We start from the raw sequence: 20,222 nt of genomic DNA on the forward strand, positions 1-20,222 counted from the left end.
ACCCTAACCCACCGGGTTCGAGTTTGCGACCATCGTATTATTTGGCCTATTTCCAAAACCGTCAACAATTCCGCCAAGACTTTTGTCAGGATAAATTGACACAACGTTGCAAGTCTCATATCAGTCACAGTAGCGGCCAGGGCATAGTTACTAGTACTGCCGAATTATTCATTCCCGGCAAGACTGGACTACATGTAATGCATTATTTACATTAGATATTCCGAGCAAGTTGTCAACGACATTTGTAACAAGATCAATCCACAATCAAACTCATTCCAGGCATCATCCATGCCTTCTTACACTTACAATTGAACAAACGAATGAGCACCACGGATAAACGTTATACTGGGAAAATAATATATAGAGCACGAATGCCCCCCCAATCCTACAATTATTTGCGACCAAACACGACGCCAAGGACGATTGCCAAGATAATGCAAATAATAACTAAATAAATGTTAACATCCGGAGGTCAAAATCCAACTTAGCGACCTAGATATAGACATACCGATAATGCCAAGGCAAATCCATCTCTTTCTTCGGGCGGCCCGAGCATGCTTGACGGCAATCCGAGTCTCCTCAACACCCTTATTGACCTCGTTTTCGACTCTCTTTACAGTGTGATCAACTGCCTGCACGTCCTGAGCCTGGACTTCGACCAATTCCTCCATGTCTTTGAAAAGTTGGACGAGTTCGCCGAGGGTTCTCTCCATCTTTTGCAACTCTTTGTGCCTGTTCTGGACCTCGGTAAGAGCGGTCCGAGCCTCACCACGGCGATTAGAATTGAGAAGCTACAATATACATTAGATTGCTTATACCATGATATCCGAGAACAGTTTACTTACTGCCTGCGAGAAAATCTGACTGCCAGAGGTGTCTTCGATAGCTTGCCGGACCTCGTCATCGGTAGCGTCAGGACGAACTGCATTCTACGAGTTAGATCTGTATTGAGCTATCAAACTGAAAAAATCGTGATAGTAGAGCAAAGGCGACGCACCAATTCTATATTGTCTCTCAGCTCTCTGCTTATACTTCATTCCGTACGAGGCCTCGACACTTTGGTATCGCTGGATAGAGTCCATGAACGTTCTCTTGACAGCATCGACCTGCACACGCTTAGTGCTATCACTCCGGCTCTTTCCTTCTAAGCTCTTGATCTTGTACTTTAACGTGTTTGAGATCTGGGAGGTCTCAGCAACGAGCGAGTCAATCTGCTTCTGATTCCATTGATCCTGCTCTGTATCGATTTCGTTTAGGGACCGGTTATGGAGGGACTCTATCCGGGCAACGTTGTTGTCGAACTGGCTGATGGCATTCTTGATGGAGTCGATTTCGCCGAAGAAGGCGTTCATGTCGTCCTGGCCGTACGTTCCGCTACCATTCAAGGTGGACATTTCGTATGACTGCGATTGTGCACTTCGGACCACCATCAGCAAATTTCAATGAAGAATAGAGTACGAACAAGTAGTAAAAATGACTTACTCATACTGATTGCTGTTGTATGCCATGACGGGCGATGGGAGGCGGAAGGTGGGCCGTGATTAGAAAAGGGATGAGTAGGGGATTGCGGATGAGCTGGCTCAAAGCACTTCCGTTAGAATATCGCAACAGTACGTTTGAATCACACAAGGGGGATACTCACAGTATGGTCGCCTGGGAAAAATAAAAAGAGTATATAACTCGTGGTCCCCACACGGGTGAATAGTGAGCTTATGAAGTTTGGGGTCAAAAAACGTCTTGTGTATATTTGGACTGCGGAGGGCCGCTTTGCAGCCTAACGCAAAAGTGGCTCGGCCGGAACTGGCGACAGGTGAATTCTCCTTCGTTGGCCGGGTAACCGAATGCACCGCCTTACACGTCACGTTGCAACACGTGAACTGGCTGACGCGACTGCGCGTCAAGCATACGCAAACTCATGGTGCTAGATTCAATATGATAATTTTATAATGACGCAATAACATATGGTGACGAGGAGACTCTAATGCAATTATATGGCTCATGCAATTGCTTAATGACCGCGACTTGGGCCATACGAGTGCGTGCAGTTGTTTTACTGTTTTGAACGCGGCTGAGCAACCAAGGACTCTACGGCGTAGTAAGACTTTATTTTCACGGCTTACTCCTGATGCAACAAATAGCAGTTGAATATTCATTGCATATTAGTAACGCCAACAACCGTCTTAATTACTACTTGTAATTGTGACCAATACCAAGAATGACAGCAGCCGTAGAATAGATCTGCAAACGATAAACGCAAACGACAAAACAAATGGATATACTATGCCCCTCGCTGGACCTCAGGAGTTCTTCCGTCAATAATCTATGCGTATATCTGCGGCTGCTGACGTTGTTATCACTTCGATCGGTGATCGCTACATGTTCCGGCCTACAAATAGAGGCAAAATGACGGCCATCAGTTTCACCACCGCTAGGGCTGTTGACGGTTTGTCGATATCGTCGAAACTATGCAACGATGCTATATAGTCAGCCTCGACTCTCGCCGATAAAATTACGAATATATATCTGCAGGGGGTTGCTCGCAGCTTATATAGTATTGGTATATGGTCAAGTCTGCAGAAATCTCTGATCAGGACGAGCCTATCGTCACGTCATAGAGAATATCAATAATCCACCCGTAAAGTAATATAATAGGTGATATATTGGTTAATAAATACGTCTAAAGACTTTTGTAGTATAAGCAAGAAGAACAAGAATATTATTAGTAGTTAGAATCATTGAATCAGCGATATTGCACAAAGCAAAGGGATTTAGTCACGTGATTGAATCACACGATTTTTTCGAAACGAATCCTCTATCCGGGGCAGATCCTGCCGGTATAGTATCAGCGGCTTATAAATTCGCCAATAAAATTACATATAAATATCGGCAGGATTCTTATTTCGCCAATATAGTATTCGTAGTGAAATGGTGCCGATACCGTCTCGTCATTATCCTCCTCTGTCCCAAGAATGCAAAGTAGAAAAAGCAACGTAGCAAATAAACAATGAACAAAGACAGACCACAATCACAAACCGCACAATAACAAAGCAGGATGTAAGCAAGCAAAGGTAAGTGACTGGCATGGGAATTCATCCTCGAGTGGGATTTGAATTATAGAAACCCAAGCCCTTTCCGAAACCCAGGATTACCGCGAGAGACAGTCAAAATACCTATCACTTGCGGTTATTTCCATCATGGATGTCCTGAGCATAGCCACGTATGAAGATGCATCAAAGGAAATTTCTTCCGTCCACAGCATTGGCAGCTTCCCAGCCCTCATCTGGAATAAAATCACGCATGTTAAGGCCATTTGTTCTAGGAAAACGGCTACAAGACCAGGCGTGCTGAATACAAGTATAACTGCAATGGCAGCTAGATGTTAAGGGTTCGGCATTTGTACGCGGACGTTTCATCCGCGGTGCAATTTATATGCGACAACAATGCATATATCATACCAGTTCACGCCACTCGCACTCAGCTGAGCACTCAACGCACTGTTAATATTGCTAAATCATTCCAGATTCCACAGTGCAACTGACTACTTTTGGTTAAAGGTCGATTTGGAAATCAATCTGTGACCGAGGGCGATGGCGTAGGTTTATCTAAGGGTCAGGGCATCTACAGGCGGCAAAGACATGTCGCGTTTATCGGAGCACACGCGCGGATAATCTAACCGATTAAGCGAATTTGCCCCTTACGCTGTAATAACTCATACTCGCAACTCCGCGCTGGGATTAAGCATCTGATGTATTCTTTGGATAAGTCTGATGCTATTGTAACTCCAAGTGTACTGCTTATGCTAGCCTAGCCCATATGCTGAGATCGTGTACGGTGTCGGCTCGCGACCAGTTAGGAGTGCTAAGTGGCAGGCCACATCGAAATACAACAGTGGACGCGTCCGAGTCAAGCGAAGGGTCCCCACAATGTACTGGCCAAAAACTCTATATCTCCCATTAGTCGACGGCCCGGATTCAATTGCTAATGACCAGTTGCCACTGACACCATATACTATAATTGCAGCCCTCTGCTCTCGTCAACCGCCTCTGTTCTTGACATACACTCTCAAAATGGCAACTCTCCACGGCCAATGCCACTGTGGCGACCTCCAATGGACAGTCACCAGCGATACCCCGGCCCTCCCGGTATGTTCTAAGCTAATAACTCGTTGAGTCGCAGGACACATATGTTAACCTCTTTGCAAGAGTCATATTATATGCCACTGCAGGTCCTGCAAACTCCTTGGAGGAGGCTGTGGCATTCTCTTAACCTCAATATCAGCGGTCCGCTTCGAGCGCGGCACACCAAAAGTCTACACGTATTATAATTCTGAAGGAGACCGTGTTCATTGCACCTTCTGCAGCACTTGCACAACCCACGCATACCACCGCGATGAGAGCAGAGGAGACGAGCTCCAGGTCCGGACGTTCCCACTCCGGGAAGCAGGAATTATGGGCGTAGATAAGGAAATCAACGTTGGTGAAAGGTTTACCTGGGTCAAGAAGGTGGACGGCGCCAAGAATTTCGAAAACTGGATTCCGGCTGTTGCACGAGGCCGTCATGGCCGACGGTTGTCACGTAATTAGTCAATCGTCTGTCATGTGTTTGATGATATTCCTTTTGTCGGCGTTTTTGTTATACTGTAGATACGATCATGACTGGTGATTTTTACCGGCTGGGTTTTGTGATGACTTGGGATTTATGTTTAGGAACAGTGGTAGTAGATATGCATGGCGTTCCTCGGTAACCTTACGATATTACAGAACTATAACAACGAGACTTTTGTTGCACTGACTGGTTATTAGACCTATTTATATTAGAATTGATACATTATGTCATGTCTTCCGCTTGACGATACTTGCACTAAGCGTCTTCCCAAGCAGACCGGACTTGCCATCGCTTCGTCGCGCTAGAAGCTTGTCCAGGCTCTTGACTACTTTCTTACCATTGCCTTCATTTGCAACCCCGTCAGCATCTAATTGTCGCTTCTTGTTCTTGGGCTGTTCTGCAGCTTTCGTTGCACTGCTAGCAGGCGTAAATCTCGACTGCAGCAATCCAAGATCTAGTCGATCAGAGATACTCGCACCCGTACTAACCTTACACCTCTCCTCATTTTCACCGTCTTCCTTCATACTGTTCGCACTGCTCAAACTCGGACTCGGATTCTTTGTCTCAGTCTTTGTTGCCCCCTGCTTCGCTCTCTTCAACTCTCTAAACTCACGCAGACCGCGCTCAACTTCATCACGCACCTCAAATTCCCGCCTTCGTTCCCGCTCCTTAATTCCCTCCAAAAAAGCAATTTCCTCGTCGTCTAACCGATGTAATTGATTCCGTTCGGCGACGTTTTGTTCAAACTCTGCTTGTTTCTTGGCTACATAACGATGTCCAAGTTGGTTAGTCTTGACAAGACCGGACAAGCATAAGCAGTCAAAAGAAAGTAAAATAGAAACTAAATACCTTTGTTTTCTTGCAAAACTTCGTAGAGGGATTTATTTTCTTGCTGCTGGCTTTGGTGGGAGAGACCGAGACCGAGGCGAGACTGAGATACTGGAACTGAATTACTCGCGCTCGACGGCGATGAGGACGGGGGTGTTTGCCGAACAAAGCCTGATGACATTGCCAATAGTCTGTATTCGAGATTCTCGTCGATTCCTGTAATTAACGAGAGGGTGGTTGTGCGAATGACGGCTGGGGCGTGCCTTGCGAAAGGCAGTACGAAGCCATTACTATCGGTGTAAGCGCTAATTCGAGCCGCATTCAGGAGTAGGCGGCAAAGCGATGCGCCACCATTTTGCATAGTATTGCTTCTTTCGACCTAAGGTACAACTTCTGATATAGCTATTTATATTGGTGTTATACCATTACAATCCCGGCAATTTGGCATTATGGCATTATGGCACTACGTCATTACTTAGGCTTCAATAGGGGAGCCTATGACACGCTCATAAGGATCAGTGTTAGGTTTTGCCACCGGGATTGTTTTGTTTTGTCCCCCTGGGTTTAGTTTTCCCGGAGGATTTCCCTACGCCTTTGTCCAAAAAATGGTCCTTTCTGTAGATTCTTGAGCTTAACTCGAGAATCAACTCAAGGATCTATACATCTACGATCACTGCTATCGCCCTTCGGGGAGAGTAGGTGTGCGCTGAAGCTTGTCTCCGTGCCATCTGGCTTGCAAGCGGGACCACCAGATCTCGGCATTTTGTTTCCAAATCCGGGGTTTGGGGGCGAGTAATATAAGAGTAATCGGTTGTCTGATAGAGACTTTGCAACATTGGACGACATGCAAGCATGATTTGCCATTATATCCTGTTTGATACACTTTGCATATCCCCTTGATGCATCGCTGTTGTTATGTTACTCTATATATATCCAACGACAATTAGTTTCCATGTAGCTTTTGTGGTCCAATGAATGACTTCTTACCACCAAGATTTAGCTTTGATTGTTTGATCGTCCGTCGTATTATCCTTATTCACAGCACATTTGGGCAGTAAGTCCACTTCGTCCTTCGTAAGATTCAAAAATTTGTCGGCGGCAACCTACAAATAAGGGAGCATAATTTCTTGCGCTGACATGGGGTGATTATCGGCCGGTCATGTGTTTCAGCTGGAAGCCGAATTCGATTACATGCGGCGCGGGTGTACTACCAAGTCTACGCGCCTGCGGCTTCTGTCATATGAAGCATTCATCTATAAGACGACCTAAACAACAGGAGTATTGCACAGTTCCAGTGCTAAGGGCTTGACGATTCGGATCGGCATTGACTCTATAGGCCTCCAGCTATTTGTTGGTGAATTACTGGTTTGATTGTAATCACGCACAGAATGTCGAACACACAAGACGATGAAGAAGTGCCTTCTTTAGTCGACCTGCAAATCGCGGTCGAACATGAACAAAGTACTGCATTTGTCGAGCATGTATATACAGTACGCCATATATTCGGTATTCGGGATACCAACTCTTGTTTAGGACGATAAGAAAGTGCCATTGACTATTGTCACCGGCTATCTAGGAGCCGGAAAGTCGTGCGTGTTCCACCAGAGAATGATGCATTGATCTAGCTGCTAATCTATGCGTTGGGTAGATGTCTACTGAATAATATTATGCAACAAACGAACAAGAAGATAGCTATTATTATGAATGGTGCAGTACTGTAAAACTTCAAGATCAAGCTTAGTATACTAACATTTTCATAGAATTTGGAGATTGTAGGTTCTTGACTGATTAATCTGCGGAACATGCTGCTAATGTGAGAACACAGCTGTTGATATAGAGAAATCCCTAACCGTATCTGACGGCACGAAACACTATACGGAGTGGCTCGAACTAGGAAACGGATGCTTATGCTGCTCAGTCAAAGACAATGGGGTCGCGGCTCTTGAATCGTTAATGGAGAGAAAGGGAAAATTTGATTACATTCTATTAGAAACTACTGGATTAGCAGATCCAGGTATGTGCTGGCGCGCGGATGAGAGACATGGAGGATGGCTGCTGATGTATATAGGTCCCATCGCGCAAATGTTTTGGCTTGATGCGGCGCTGGCGTCATCGATTTACTTGGACGGGATAATAACGGTCGTTGATGCCGTTAACATCATCAAGAGCCTAGATGACACGGTAGTGGACTTGCACCATGAGGATGACACAGGCAGCTGGCCTGCTGAACGTATTTCTGCAGAACTAGTCCCTACCTCGACAGCGTACACACAAATTTCATACGCGGATATCGTCATACTTAATAAATCCGATCTAGTAGACGATGAAACTCGACGAGACATCGCTGAACGCATCACTGGGATAAATTCGCTGGCTACGATCATCCCGACTACGTTCTCGAACGTGGATAGTGTTGAGGACATATTAGATCTTTCAACGGTTAATAACGACTTGACGAGGTGGGAGAACATAAATGCTTTCAATACGAAAGTATTTCATGATCATGTGAGTGTTCGTTTTTGACTTTCGATAGTGCATGTCCTGACAGTCATTAGCGTATTACGACGATAACACTTCCATTGCCAGTAATGTCTCGTGAGTCTTACAAGCTGTTCGACAAATGGCTACAAAATCTATTATGGGAGGACTGTGTCGACTCGCATAGAGTGGAAGTTCACAGATTGAAAGCGAAGGTTGTACTTGATTCGGACGAAATATTGATCATTCAAGGTGTTCGCGATACTTACGACATTATCCCCGTATCAGCAACAGATGGATCGTCTGGCAAAGTAGTCATCATTGGGAAAGGTCTGGATTACGATATATTGAGCAATAGCTTAACGAATATTGTCCTATAGATGCATCATAAATGCTATTATTGTACACTTAAGCGAGATATATTGTATTATTTACTGAGGAAACGTAGATCGTACCCTAATGAATGATTTATTCAACCCTCCAAAAGCACAATATCACCTAGCCTACGTTGAAAATGACCTTCCGTTCTTAAGCATAGAACGACACTGTCTTTGATTTCCGTGCCTGGACTTCCGTTATGGCCTCGACGAAGTCCTCGTGTCGAATCTTGGATTGTCCGTTACGGAGAGCAATCATGCCAGCTTCAACTGCAACGGCTTTCAATTGAGCACCATTGAATTCATCTGTGCTTCGGGCTAGTTCCTGCCAGTTGATAGAGTCGTCAACCGTCATCTTGCGGGAGTGAATCTGCAGAATTCCAGCTCTAAACTCATTAGCCTACCAAATCAATTTCTTTTGTCATTACACTGTCAATTCTCACCTCGCCTCTTCATTTGGCAGAGGAAACTCGATCTTTCTGTCCAAGCGGCCACTTCGCAACAACGCCGGATCCAAAACATCCACACGGTTAGTAGCGGCAAGCACTTTAACTCGATCATCACTACTAAAACCATCCAACTGGTTAAGAAGTTCCAGCATAGTTCTCTGAACCTCTCTGTCACCGGACTTGTCTGAATCGAATCGCTTGGTTCCGACGGCATCCAACTCGTCAATGAAAATAATAGCCGGCGCTTTCTCCTTCGCCAACGAGAACGCGTCGCGGACAAGTTTGGCGCCATCACCGATAAACATCTGAACAAGCTGTGGACCGGCAAGTTTTAAAAACGTGGCGTTGGTCTGGGCGGCACAAGCTCGAGCAAGGAGTGTCTTACCGGTTCCTGGAGGACCATACATCAAGGCACCTTGGTATTACTTAGTATGCAACTTTATATTGACGTCCTCAAACAAACATACCCTTCGGAGGCTTAATTCCGAGCTTCTTAAACTTGTCGGCTTGCTTCATTGGCAGAACCACAGCCTCAACCAATTCCTCAATCTGCTTATCTAATCCTCCAATATCCGCATAAGTCTCGGTGGGCTTCTCGTCGACCTCCATAGCCTTTACTCTGCTATCATATTCGGCAGGTAGAGTATCAAGGACCAAATACGAATCCTTATTGACACCAATGAGATCACCTGGCTTAAGCTTCTCTGCGTCAACCAACCCGATAAGTGGCAAGAAGATGGTTTGCCGCGTCGATGTCTTGATGACTGCCGACTTCCCCACTCTCGTAGCGTCTAAGTCAATATTGGCACCCTCCTCGAGATCCTCACTGTTGGGATCCATATTAAGAATCTCGACGACATTGCCAACGAGATATGGTAACACCCGGTTATTCTCAATCTTCTCTTGATTCTCCTTGATCCGCTCCCCCATCACCTTCTTCTCGTGCGTAAGACGCTGGTACTCCGATTTAAGGACCTTAATATCGTTCTCTAGAAGACGCCGACGGTTGACAATATCTGATGTGGATGAATGAAGGATTTCCTGTTCGATTCCATCGTCCTCGTCCTTCTTATTCTCCACGGCATCATCCATGACCGCATCGTTGGTGGGCTCGAGGGCCTCGAGCTCTTCTAATGTTGCCATTGAATACTAATCCTGATTGCGGTCTATATAATCTAAAGTGTGCGAATAAAGTAGATCCAGTGACTGCGACTGTATGTTCTGATGGGTATGAATGCAAGGTGTTGGTCGCAGCCTTGCTTGGGATGATTAAGCGCGAACATTGAATGTGATACGAAACCCTCGCAGAAACGAAAGAACATATAAGAATTTCAGCTTCTAACAAAGATTCTTGATTACGCTGGTAACCACAACTCGCGGGTGACTTGATAGAATGTTTAAAACACCAGATTATCTAGTAATCAATTTGAGGGCTAGGATTTTCTTTGGTTTGCATATGCCAGTCAATCCGTGATGCCCATGCCAAGAAGATGTTGCCAGTATGCGGTGCCATATGGATCCGCGTGCTGAAGACTGGACTACACGGACGAACTCACGGACAAATCAGTTTCTAGGCTATAAGTATGATACTGGCCTCTATCTTACGTAAATTGGAAATATGAACATTCTCATGTCAGGGTTGGGGTTTATATGAGTGCAGGCGCTCGAGCCGCCGAACTTACACTCACATCGTATTCGTTCATCTATATTCATCCGATTCTCTATCTAATTCATCCGCGATACGTACCAAGATACAACTATGTCCGATCAGATCACGCTTCTTACCTTCAAAGCGGGACGAGTCGACTTCAACCCCCCGTCTAAGCACCTCAAGCCTCTACCGCAGAAAGGCAAGATCACTGTCTCGCGGTCTAACGACGAGGACGCTCCACTATTATCATTTGTGTGGGAGCCACGAGGATCATCCAAGAACGATCCATCAGTCGAGCGAGATGAACTTATGATTTTCCCCGGCGAGGCGGAATGGCTGCCCGTCAGCCAGTGCAAGACTGGACGAGTATACGTGCTCAAATTCAATAGTTCCAGCCAGCGATCGTTCTTCTGGCTGCAGGATCCGCCTGCGGGAGATAAACTAGACGAAATCAGCGGGGCCGATCTGAAGATTGCGACTCGTATCAATACACTTCTAGAAGACGTGTTTGCGGATGAAGTTGACATTACGCAGGACGCCAACGAGTCCGCGGCACCGAATGGCGACGATGTGGAGATGGCTGATTCAGCGTCCCCGAGTAATAATACCACCACACAGTGAGTTGAAGCTTTCTTAATGGTATTACTTGTTATATAGTTGCATTGGTTAGTTGTGGGTTATATGTGTTTCAGATGAAATTCTTGTCGCATGGTTAGCTTGTACATTGTTGTTTATTAGAGAAATGGTTCGTTGCCGGGTATTTGGCGACAATATGGGAATGGATGCTCTACTTCATAAGTTATGCAATTGGTTTATGTTTGTTCAATGTTATTAATATATTTTTTTTTTCAAAGAACTCCAAACTTGACGAACTTGCTCCGATCGATTGTTATTCCATCAGGTGAAAGCGGATCAGCGACGAATTCGGCAGATATACCAGCATCCTCAACGCCAATCCTTAACATCACAGATGCTATTACACCTTCCCAGATAGTATCATACGCGTCTTCTCTAGACGAATCGGATCCCAAGCTGACGAATCTCTACAACTTGCTTCCATCGGAGATTCCTCACAACAAGTACGAATTGCTTCGTGTTCTTCAGTCTCCACAGTTTCTCCAAGGATTGAACAGTTTGAGTTCCACGTTACATTCGTCGGAAGGGTATAACGTGGGACGCCTGGTATCGCAAGAGCTAGGAATGCCGTATCGCGGAGAAGGTATTGAAGGGTTTTTGCGAGGCGTACTTGCAGCTCTTGATGAAGAGCAGCATCCAGATGCCGACGATGATGGAAATGAAGAGATGCAGGAGTAGAGCCAATATTACGTTGGCAGGAATGCTATACGGCTATTAGGATGATGATAGTTGAGCCAGACTGTATAATATACAAAAAATAATCCGTAGGTAACGCCAAACATAACTAATCATACATATTCCTGAATCAAACCCACACATAAATCTCTATTACTTGTTCGCTTTGTTGAACAGGTGATCCAAAGCCGCATAATTGATTTTCTTCGAGAAGGCTTTCTTTTGTAGCATAGCCTTTGCACTCTCCGCCGGTGTTTCTGGTAGATTTTCCGTTGTTGAATCCCGTGGTTTGTTACGCTTACGTTTTCGTGGAGCTCGCACTATCCCAGCTTTCTGATCAGCCTCCAACTTGAGCCGCTTCATTTCCTGTTCCTTGAGGTAGTCTTCGTTAAGATCCATCCACACTTTCGACTTAATCTCAACCTCCTTCTCCGAGAGCATAAAGGACTGAATCTCGTCATCATCAACATCCGAAAGGTGCTCCGGGTTATCATCAAACACTCGACTCGATGCCGAGCTAGTATTATCTGCCCTAATTAATTCAGATATTTTCTGGAAACTTTGATCTTTTAAAGTAGCGTCAAGATCTTGCGCAACTTCTTTTTCTGCTTCATCATCACCAACTTCTGCATCGTGATCTGCGTCCGCGTCTGCGGCTTGGAGCTTCGCCTCACGCTCTCTCAGTTCGGCCAATTCGCGCTTTCGATGTTTCGTGAATGATGGTGGGTCAGCTTCCGACTCGATATTGGTACCTCGAAAGTCTTGCACCGTCAGCGCGCCGGCCGCGGTCATCTTAAACTCGTCCAAACGCCTTTGGATTGTATCCTCGGCAACCTTCGCGACGTGAACTATCTCGGCCTTGCTTCGTCTAAAATTGTTCATTCGCGCCGCAACCAATATACACGCACCGGCAACTCCTGCTGGCCTTCGGCCTTGGTGCAACCAATCTTTTCCCATTCGCTGGACTAGTCGGACGGCGTCGTTCATAACTTTACGCGTCTCCGATCCAAACTCAAGTTTCACTGCAAATCGCTGGATATAGATGGACGGATCTATCAACGGAATCTTCTTAATCTGGAGTACTTTGACTAGTTTAAGATAGGTCGCGCCAATGGCGAACACGCTCACTTGTAACAGATCCGCAAAGTCGATGAGCATATGTGTAGTCTCCTGTTGTCTGCACGCGACGTATAAGCACGCCGCAACCACATACTGAGATCTGCGACCCTGCACAAAGTTGTGTGTGACTGCGAGTTGAAACCATCTGTTGGCGGCTTCTCCAATGAATTCCGGAAGTTTTAAAGCGTGTGCTAGGTTCATGATACGTCTTTTGCCTACATTAATCGCGTCAATATGCAGTCATCGCTCACCAATGTATTACACATACCATTTGCAAGAGTCTGTTCTCTAGATTCCCATGATCCGTTCTTTCTGAAGCCACCACTGCCTCGCGCATATGCTAATCGTTGGTCAGCACCCCGGAACAATGTATTGAAAGAAAAAAAGAATATCACTCACATTGGTCAGCACCAATGAACTTGCCATGAACTATTGCAGCACCACTCGTAGTTTCACCGAAGGTGACTTCCGCAACAATCTGCGAGTCCTCAAGAACCGCACCGCAAGTGGTACAGCAAATATCTCCTGCGCCGTTGTCTTCTATCGAGGTGCCCTTGCAATATGGACACACTGCTCTCGCCGGCATGGTCAAATCAGCCTCTGCAGTCGTTTGTAAAATTAATAGTTAAAAGTCGCCGTGTACCGTACTCAGTAGTGTATAGACCAAACCAAGGTATGGGAATGGCGTTCGGAATCTCGATACGAGGGGACATACAGACGCGTGATTATTACATACCGCAGGCGTAAATATTGTCACGGGGCAAAATGTGAGGACTCCCGATTAGGTTCAATCATCAAGCATTAGGGCATCTGGTGTAGTTGGTTATCACATCCGCTTAGCATGCGGGAGGTCCCCGGTTCGATTCCGGTGTTGTCCAAATTCTTTTTTGCTTTGTTTTGGGACGCTATTAATTGTTTTAGCAGCTAGTGAGGATGTGTATAGGCTATAGAAAGAAAGAGGCAAACGGTTACATCTGTTATCTCGTTAGAACTGGACTTGCGAGTGCTGTCCGACAGAATATATGATTGCGGACGGATGAGTGATGAAAGGATTGATTATACGATACAGATGTTCTTGTTTTTCGGGAAAAACTCGGCATAGTAAATATGGAATAATCACTGCTTTGTGTCCGATAATGTATTATCATCGCGATGTACAATTTACGATTTCATGAAACAAAGCGTTCAAGTTTATAGAGAGCTTGCGGGATGGTACTCGTATGGTTGCCCAGAAAATAGAGACAATCTCTCACGCGAACCGCTAACCGCATTTGCCTATGCACGCAATTCTGAATTTTAAATGCGCTTGTGTTTGTCGTACTTCGCACAACACCAGTCTGTTGCTGGATCATCGGGGAGTGGATATCGTCAACTATCAGGCCTCGTATTGAATGGATGACCGGCTAACGCGTCCATGATTCTGTATTATATAAATATTACTCAAGGCGAAACTGACCAAGCACGCTACGGCTCCAGAACACAGATCCCTTGGCCTTGCGCATTATCTATTAGGCACAATGCCAATAAGATTTACTTCTCAAATATACTGCTTAGGGTTACGTATGGTTCACAGAGAGGACTATAATAGATAACCTATAAAGATACGAGCTCTTCATATATATATGCAAATATAAAGTACTCCTTAAATAGCGCCAATTGATAATCATAATACCCAAATATACAAAAAGACAAATGAAGCCCATTTTATATATATGTCAGTCCGGCAATAACCAAAATTTATACATCTACAATTACATATCCTTCTGTATGTTTTAATGTCCTGACTAAATCACCTCGTTGTTTAGCTTCAGTTTCATCAACAGTTGCCGTCCGCGAACCTCAGGATGTGCTACCGAGAAAAGAATATCATTACCGGTTCTTCCAGTCACGTTGACATAGCCGTGTTTTTCATTATCTGGATCGTCATGGTAAACCTGACTCCTCAAAAGTCTGACGTCTGCGCCGATAATGATCTGTTTCTTTTCGCCGGAATCCACGCTTCTCACCTCCACAAAATTGTGATCAAAGGCCACAATATATGGCTTGGAGAAGACGACAGCGCGAGCTGAGCATTCAAACTTAATATATGCAGAACGTGATATTTGGCCGTGCTTGTCGCAGAAAATGCAGTATGTACTATAGCAAAGTAAAAATTCATGTTGCCCTATACGAAAAATGCCGAGAGGTTTTGCCTTGCCCGTTTTTGGCAATTTGCGCAGGAAATCATTGTTCGTCGAATCTGGAACTGGAATATGCACTGTCGAGCGTATAGGTAACGGCATAATTTCAAAGCCTAAATATTGAGTTAGCTTTAGTCTCAGGTTCGGATCAATCCCGCTACTTACCTTGGCCGTTATGAAGAATGATCGATTTTTTCAGCACTGTAATGCCGGAGATCTGCTTCTGTATGACTACAGAATCCGTCTCGCGCACGATGTCCATAGTGGCAAGAGAACGTCCGGTACCATTCACGTCTTTCCGCATTAGCAAAACACGATCTAGACGGACATAATCATCGTCTAAGTTGAGATCGGATTCAGCAAAGTCAGATAATTTTCCGGCAACTGGCTCAAAAATCTTCAATGTCGTCAAAATGTCGTCCGCGATCCCGAGAATACTGGAATCTGTCTTGTATCCAATGATGATCGTTCGACCACGTAGAACGCCAACACTAAATCCCGTGAATTCTAGATGGCTGATTTGCTGAGGAGTTAATGAGATCTTTTCGTGCTGTGTCTCCCGGAGAGCTAGCCACTCCTCCACACGCTTACTCGGGTGCATGGTGGGACTAACACCAGCGATTTCCATAGGCTTAGCCGCTAACAACGCTTCAAGATCATAAGACAGCAATGATTTATTCGCAAGTATAACCGCGATACCAAACTCTGGCAAAACGTGAATCTGTTTGACTTTCGTGAGACTTAATATTGGAACCCACGATCGTGGACTGCTGCCATCAGACAAGTAGACACCCCAGTCACATCCAACGAGTGCGTATGACTTTCTTGCTGACGTCTGCAAGTACGCACTCATGGTACGATTCACCACTGTACGTGCGCCCAAATCGTCAGGATAAAATGTGGCCGCACAGTTAACTCTAGTGTTGATCAGTACATGCAGTGATTGCTTTGCTGCATCACCGATATCAAACTCTGCATTTCTCAACGCGCGTTCAACAACACCGACGGTCGACTGGACCGGTATCTCGGGCACTTTGTCTTCGCTGCCATATCCAAAAGCGAGATCCGAAATCACTTCAAGCGAGAATGGCTCAGCCCTAAACGACTGCATGCGAATCGCGAATCCCCGTTTGGCTGTCTCAATACACTTGCACCACTCTCGCCGATCATTTTCTGAAGCTACGTAGAATGTATATCGCGTGCCCTTGCGCCCGAGATGCTCAATTCGGAAAGGGTACAGCTTGTCAGTGTCGCCCTCTTTCGTATTCAGCATGGCTTGAGCTTTCTCCTTCAGTTCTTCTGCTGATTGGGGCATCGAGGATCGATTGTTGAGAATGGAAGTTAGATTCGCTTGACTCTTAGTTATATGGAATCTTGAATTGCCGGGGGGGTCATTACTTGACACCAGAACCAAGAGATCAATTGGGATCGGATGATGCACAATCTCAAAAGTCGGACGCGACCCTGTGGACACGTTCGCAATCAAGAGATAGTTGTCCAATAAAATGAGATACCTAGAATGTCGCATGTGGCCCTCCACCTTGACCTCAATCCGTCCTTGATGAATGAGCTGTCGAGACTTTGCATTAAGATACAAATTAACTTCCAGCCTTTTGTCGGTGAACTTAATTGTCTCCTCCAAATCCCTGAGTGCATATCGTTGCTGGCCCTCGGCGTATCGCGCCTGGAATGCGAGGATTACGTTATTCATCTTATCCAACACTTCCTTAAGTTTGTGACGCTCGTAGATTGGTGGATCCGTTTCATCAATTATTCGCTTGAGGTGCAATGGGTAGCGGACCAATCGCAGCCGGACGGCATCATATTCATCGCGGGACTGAATCTTGTAATACTTATCAAACTGCTGAAATGCTGGATCACGAGCAGCTTCTAATTTATACTGTCTTTTTGCATCCTCGAGAATTGAGGCGTACAACTCATAAGCCTTCTGTACTGAAAGTAACCATTCATGGAAAATATCCCCGATTCCGTTCACAATGGGATTAGCTGCCTGTCGGACAAGCAGTGGGCCATATAGACACTCCGTGTTAATTCTGAGAAGTTCCTCTGTTGCAGCGCACAAATCCTTCGCGACTGGCTTATCTCGGAAATTGGCCACAAACATGCGAAGTTCTGCGAGATATTTGTGTTCGCCTTGGATGATTTCGAAGATGATATTTTGGCGGATAATTTCTCTCTTAGGAAGACTGTTCAGCAGCCCGATCGGAACTATGGCTGACCAGTTACTCGCGTTGAGCAAGTCTTTGGTAACCTCCGGCACAGCTTTTGGCGGGCTTCGCAATGTTCTGCAACACTTTGGAGAATAGCATCGCCACGCAATCGGCTCTCGTTCAGAATGGACATGTGTTGAATAACACCCTCTACCAGCTAGCTCTGTCAACACACCCGAGAAAGCAGCCAACCGAGCAGTATATCCAGGCTCATATTCCTGCGGAACTCGGACATGGATAGCATCGGGTTTATCCATAACGCCATGAAGAATAAATGACGCGATCGCCGCACACGCGTTCTCGTCCGCCGTCGAACTCCGCAATGTTGGAATCCAATGTTTAAACAAGCCGCGGATTAGCTCCACAAGCTCGTTTTCCCTCATCACATTTGCTTCACGTGTCATCACCCGCCGTACCCACCTATATAGTTCCGAAAGTAGCCAGGACTGCTCACAAGAACTGTAATCTAGCGATGATAAAGTCCGCTTGCCGAAGCTAATTTGCAACGTTGATTGTCTCGTTCCCTGCTGCGCGGGTTCAGAATGCGCTTGTGATGAGAGGTTCGGTGATGAGTCTGGGAGCTCTGTGGGTAATCCTAAACGCATCATCACACCAGTATCAGCATGTGTGGATGTAGCCGATTCCGCTGGGGACTGCGGGCGCGATGGCTCCACGGTAATAGTCGGGCGGATATTTAAAGTCGAACCAAGTCGCAACGGCTCGGTAGGTGTAATCCCGATCATATCTAGCTCCTCGTCACTCATTTGTGGATACACATCATTTTCCTCCACCTGAGCAAACGCGTCCTGATCGCCGGTAAGATCATGTAGATACTCGTTATCCTGCAACTGCACTGGATATTCCTGGTACTGTGGAACCAGTAGCTGCTGCACCAACGGCTGCGACACCTGTCTCTGCTGCGATCTCAAGTTTCCATCCGCCTCCAACGGAACGTGTCCGGTCGTGTTCGAACGCACAGGCTGTGGACCTACACTCAGATTCAGCTCTGTCCTCTTTACTCCGCCGCCCATTGAGGACCACGAGGACCACTTTTGCAAACCCGGGAGTCGTAAGGGATCAGCATCCGCGTGTTCTGAGTATCTAATCGAGCCATAAGGCGTGAAGTGCTGTGGTGGCTTCGGTGGAGTTGAAGTGCCGCTTTCCGCGGGCGACCTGGGTTCGGATGTGGAGTACGAGAATGCGTCTGATGACTGTGAATATGAACGGTCGTCAAATGAGAATCGATCGCTATAGCCTGCCTCATGATCGTCGGATTCATCCTCGAAGGGGACCCCATGTTGTGGTGGTACGGGAGAATTGCCAGGAGAATATGTTTCGTCAGGCAGTCCATCCTCGTTGTCCGAGTTGTATCCGACATTCGCAGGCGTATTAAGTGAACTGTAGACACTTGTCACGTTAGGTAAAGGTGTGTCTGTTCCCGAGTTGTCCGAAGGCTCTGTAAAGGCAGTAGCGCCGAATGTCGTCGAAAACGGAGATATATCTCCATACGTAGCGGGGGGGCTACGCTCTGGCAATTGTTCGTCTCTGACAGGCGACCGCGAGGGCGTATTGGACCCCGATCTCAAACCCGACCAAGTCGGGCTCAGTGAGAGGGACACACGGTGGAAGTTTGGTACCCCGCCTGAGGACATGTCGAAATAGTCAGACGGGACGTATGGACCCGCCGGCTGATTCTTCATTGGAGATTCCCCTTGGACGAACATTGAGGCATCTTGAGATTGATATACTGTGGAGCTTGACAAATTGTCTAGCACGGGAGATCGCGGGTTCCCATGTTGTGCGATAGTTGTCTGTCGCTGTAGCGCTTGCTGTAGCGTTGATTCAGAATCCCCCGACCGTAGGATCTCATGTGGCAGTGGTGGTCGCGTATTTGGCTGCGCGATCAACCTGTTCCGTGAAATTGTCATATGGCTCGAAAATGTATAGACTTTGTTCCGCCGATACTGTCGGTCTCTCGACTGGGTTTCTGTAGTTGGGCTTACCTCTGACGCGTCTGTCGACGCCGGATATCGTATGGACGTAGGACTCTGTGGCGACGAAGTCTCATGCGGTGGAGGTACCGGCGGTCGAGACTGAGGTATGAGCGTGGATGAACCTCGGGATAGCAAGTTTTCCACAGGCGACGACGACATTCGTTGTACAGGACCGGTCGTAGTATCCGGTCTCCAAATAGGATTTTCATATACACCGTCCCGCTGCCACGAATACGTACTATTAGCATCATAGTTGTATTCGCTTTGAGGAGGCGACGTTGAGAATATGGAAATATTGCTGTAATCCACCGCTGGATCCTCCAAAAATCTATCGAACACGTCTCTCCTTGGATGCATACTTGGATTCTAGTCAACATTAGTCATACATTGTACTATCTGTATCACAATACATAACACACTCTCGCTACTACAGGATTGCTAGTGACAGACGACGCTGGCGTCGACACAGAAGCGGTGCCCACGATTCCACCATATCTATTGAACTGCTCCCAGTCTGGCGCTGGCGATGACGAAAACTCCGTACGCGTGTCCTCTCTCGAGTTTGACAATCCATTTAGAGGGACTTTAGGGGGTAACGCCGGCGGGATATCATTGTTGTTGCTCATCGCTGTGCGTGACGTCGGTAATAGATGAGGAGGGGGGCGTGGAGGAACTCGTGGTGCAGGTTCCGAAGGTACGTTGTTATACATACCATAAAAGCCATCCCAGCTCATCGCGAAACTTGGCCTGCTCCGCGGGCCGCGTTCGTTGGGTCGTGGGGTTGCGAGATTGCGTACGCTTTTAGTCGACCCATTGGTCGCAGTAACATTGGCAGAAGGTGGTACAAGCCCCAGGAGCGACATCATAGGGTCACTTTTTCGTGTGATGGTAGTATGAATACTAACTACGTGGTGACGCCGTAATTACGTGGTTGTCGCATAATTATTTGAGCAAGCCAAACTACCCAGAAGAAATCTTGTGCAATAATTGTAGAATACT

General features: G+C 46.4%; 8 protein-coding genes and 1 non-coding gene across 9 annotated transcripts; 4 read left to right on the forward strand and 5 right to left on the reverse strand.

Moving 5' to 3' along the window:
* Window positions 1-71: 71 nt before the first annotated feature.
* Window positions 72-1,768, reverse strand: V1508DRAFT_384259 (t-SNARE). Its single transcript, XM_066937765.1, has 6 exons — window positions 1,643-1,768; window positions 1,483-1,575; window positions 998-1,416; window positions 846-922; window positions 509-791; window positions 72-447 (listed from the first exon to the last, which is right to left on the reverse strand). The coding sequence occupies exons 2-6, from the start codon at window positions 1,506-1,508 to the stop codon at window positions 392-394; spliced, it is 861 nt and encodes a 286-aa protein (XP_066796843.1). The 5' UTR covers window positions 1,509-1,575; window positions 1,643-1,768; the 3' UTR covers window positions 72-391.
* A 2,299-nt stretch (window positions 1,769-4,067) lies between these two features.
* Window positions 4,068-4,583, forward strand: V1508DRAFT_403510 (Mss4-like protein; the record flags this gene model as incomplete). The annotated part of the gene is made up of 2 exons (XM_066938562.1): window positions 4,068-4,142; window positions 4,203-4,583. The coding sequence occupies 2 exons, from the start codon at window positions 4,068-4,070 to the stop codon at window positions 4,581-4,583; spliced, it is 456 nt and encodes a 151-aa protein (XP_066796844.1).
* A 194-nt stretch (window positions 4,584-4,777) lies between these two features.
* V1508DRAFT_414724 (N-terminal domain of NEFA-interacting nuclear protein NIP30-domain-containing protein) lies at window positions 4,778-5,799 on the reverse strand. The gene is made up of 2 exons (XM_066939966.1): window positions 5,455-5,799; window positions 4,778-5,368 (listed from the first exon to the last, which is right to left on the reverse strand). The coding sequence occupies exons 1-2, from the start codon at window positions 5,792-5,794 to the stop codon at window positions 4,833-4,835; spliced, it is 876 nt and encodes a 291-aa protein (XP_066796845.1). The 5' UTR covers window positions 5,795-5,799; the 3' UTR covers window positions 4,778-4,832.
* Window positions 5,800-6,559: 760 nt separating this feature from the next.
* On the forward strand, window positions 6,560-8,506 carry V1508DRAFT_66812 (CobW/HypB/UreG, nucleotide-binding domain-containing protein). Its single transcript, XM_066942995.1, has 7 exons — window positions 6,560-6,914; window positions 6,967-7,022; window positions 7,082-7,140; window positions 7,194-7,205; window positions 7,259-7,447; window positions 7,502-7,938; window positions 7,989-8,506. The coding sequence occupies exons 1-7, from the start codon at window positions 6,822-6,824 to the stop codon at window positions 8,289-8,291; spliced, it is 1,149 nt and encodes a 382-aa protein (XP_066796846.1). The 5' UTR covers window positions 6,560-6,821; the 3' UTR covers window positions 8,292-8,506.
* On the reverse strand, window positions 8,440-9,829 carry V1508DRAFT_352325 (P-loop containing nucleoside triphosphate hydrolase protein; the record flags this gene model as incomplete). The annotated part of the gene is made up of 3 exons (XM_066936852.1): window positions 8,440-8,674; window positions 8,732-9,152; window positions 9,205-9,829. 3 exons carry the CDS (start codon window positions 9,827-9,829, stop codon window positions 8,440-8,442), a joined length of 1,281 nt encoding a protein of 426 aa, XP_066796847.1.
* A 275-nt stretch (window positions 9,830-10,104) lies between these two features.
* On the forward strand, window positions 10,105-11,819 carry V1508DRAFT_414733 (proteasome complex subunit Rpn13 ubiquitin receptor-domain-containing protein). The gene is made up of 2 exons (XM_066939967.1): window positions 10,105-11,005; window positions 11,243-11,819. The coding sequence occupies exons 1-2, from the start codon at window positions 10,497-10,499 to the stop codon at window positions 11,700-11,702; spliced, it is 969 nt and encodes a 322-aa protein (XP_066796848.1). The 5' UTR covers window positions 10,105-10,496; the 3' UTR covers window positions 11,703-11,819.
* V1508DRAFT_414734 (Brf1-like TBP-binding domain-containing protein) lies at window positions 11,733-13,489 on the reverse strand. Its single transcript, XM_066939968.1, has 3 exons — window positions 13,218-13,489; window positions 13,087-13,158; window positions 11,733-13,033 (listed from the first exon to the last, which is right to left on the reverse strand). The coding sequence occupies exons 1-3, from the start codon at window positions 13,402-13,404 to the stop codon at window positions 11,853-11,855; spliced, it is 1,440 nt and encodes a 479-aa protein (XP_066796849.1). The 5' UTR covers window positions 13,405-13,489; the 3' UTR covers window positions 11,733-11,852.
* Window positions 13,490-13,622: 133 nt separating this feature from the next.
* On the forward strand, window positions 13,623-13,696 carry V1508DRAFT_t36. The gene has a single exon. It is a non-coding gene; the product is annotated as a tRNA-Ala (tRNA).
* Window positions 13,697-14,406: 710 nt separating this feature from the next.
* On the reverse strand, window positions 14,407-20,034 carry V1508DRAFT_368497 (CNH domain-containing protein). Its single transcript, XM_066937409.1, has 3 exons — window positions 19,643-20,034; window positions 15,164-19,589; window positions 14,407-15,111 (listed from the first exon to the last, which is right to left on the reverse strand). The coding sequence occupies exons 1-3, from the start codon at window positions 19,955-19,957 to the stop codon at window positions 14,603-14,605; spliced, it is 5,250 nt and encodes a 1,749-aa protein (XP_066796850.1). The 5' UTR covers window positions 19,958-20,034; the 3' UTR covers window positions 14,407-14,602.
* Between the last annotated feature and the right edge of the window lie 188 nt (window positions 20,035-20,222).

This window comes from Lipomyces doorenjongii (assembly GCF_038497915.1).
Source record: "Lipomyces doorenjongii strain NRRL Y-27504 unplaced genomic scaffold V1508scaffold_15, whole genome shotgun sequence".
Lineage (NCBI taxonomy): Eukaryota > Fungi > Ascomycota > Lipomycetes > Lipomycetales > Lipomycetaceae > Lipomyces > Lipomyces doorenjongii.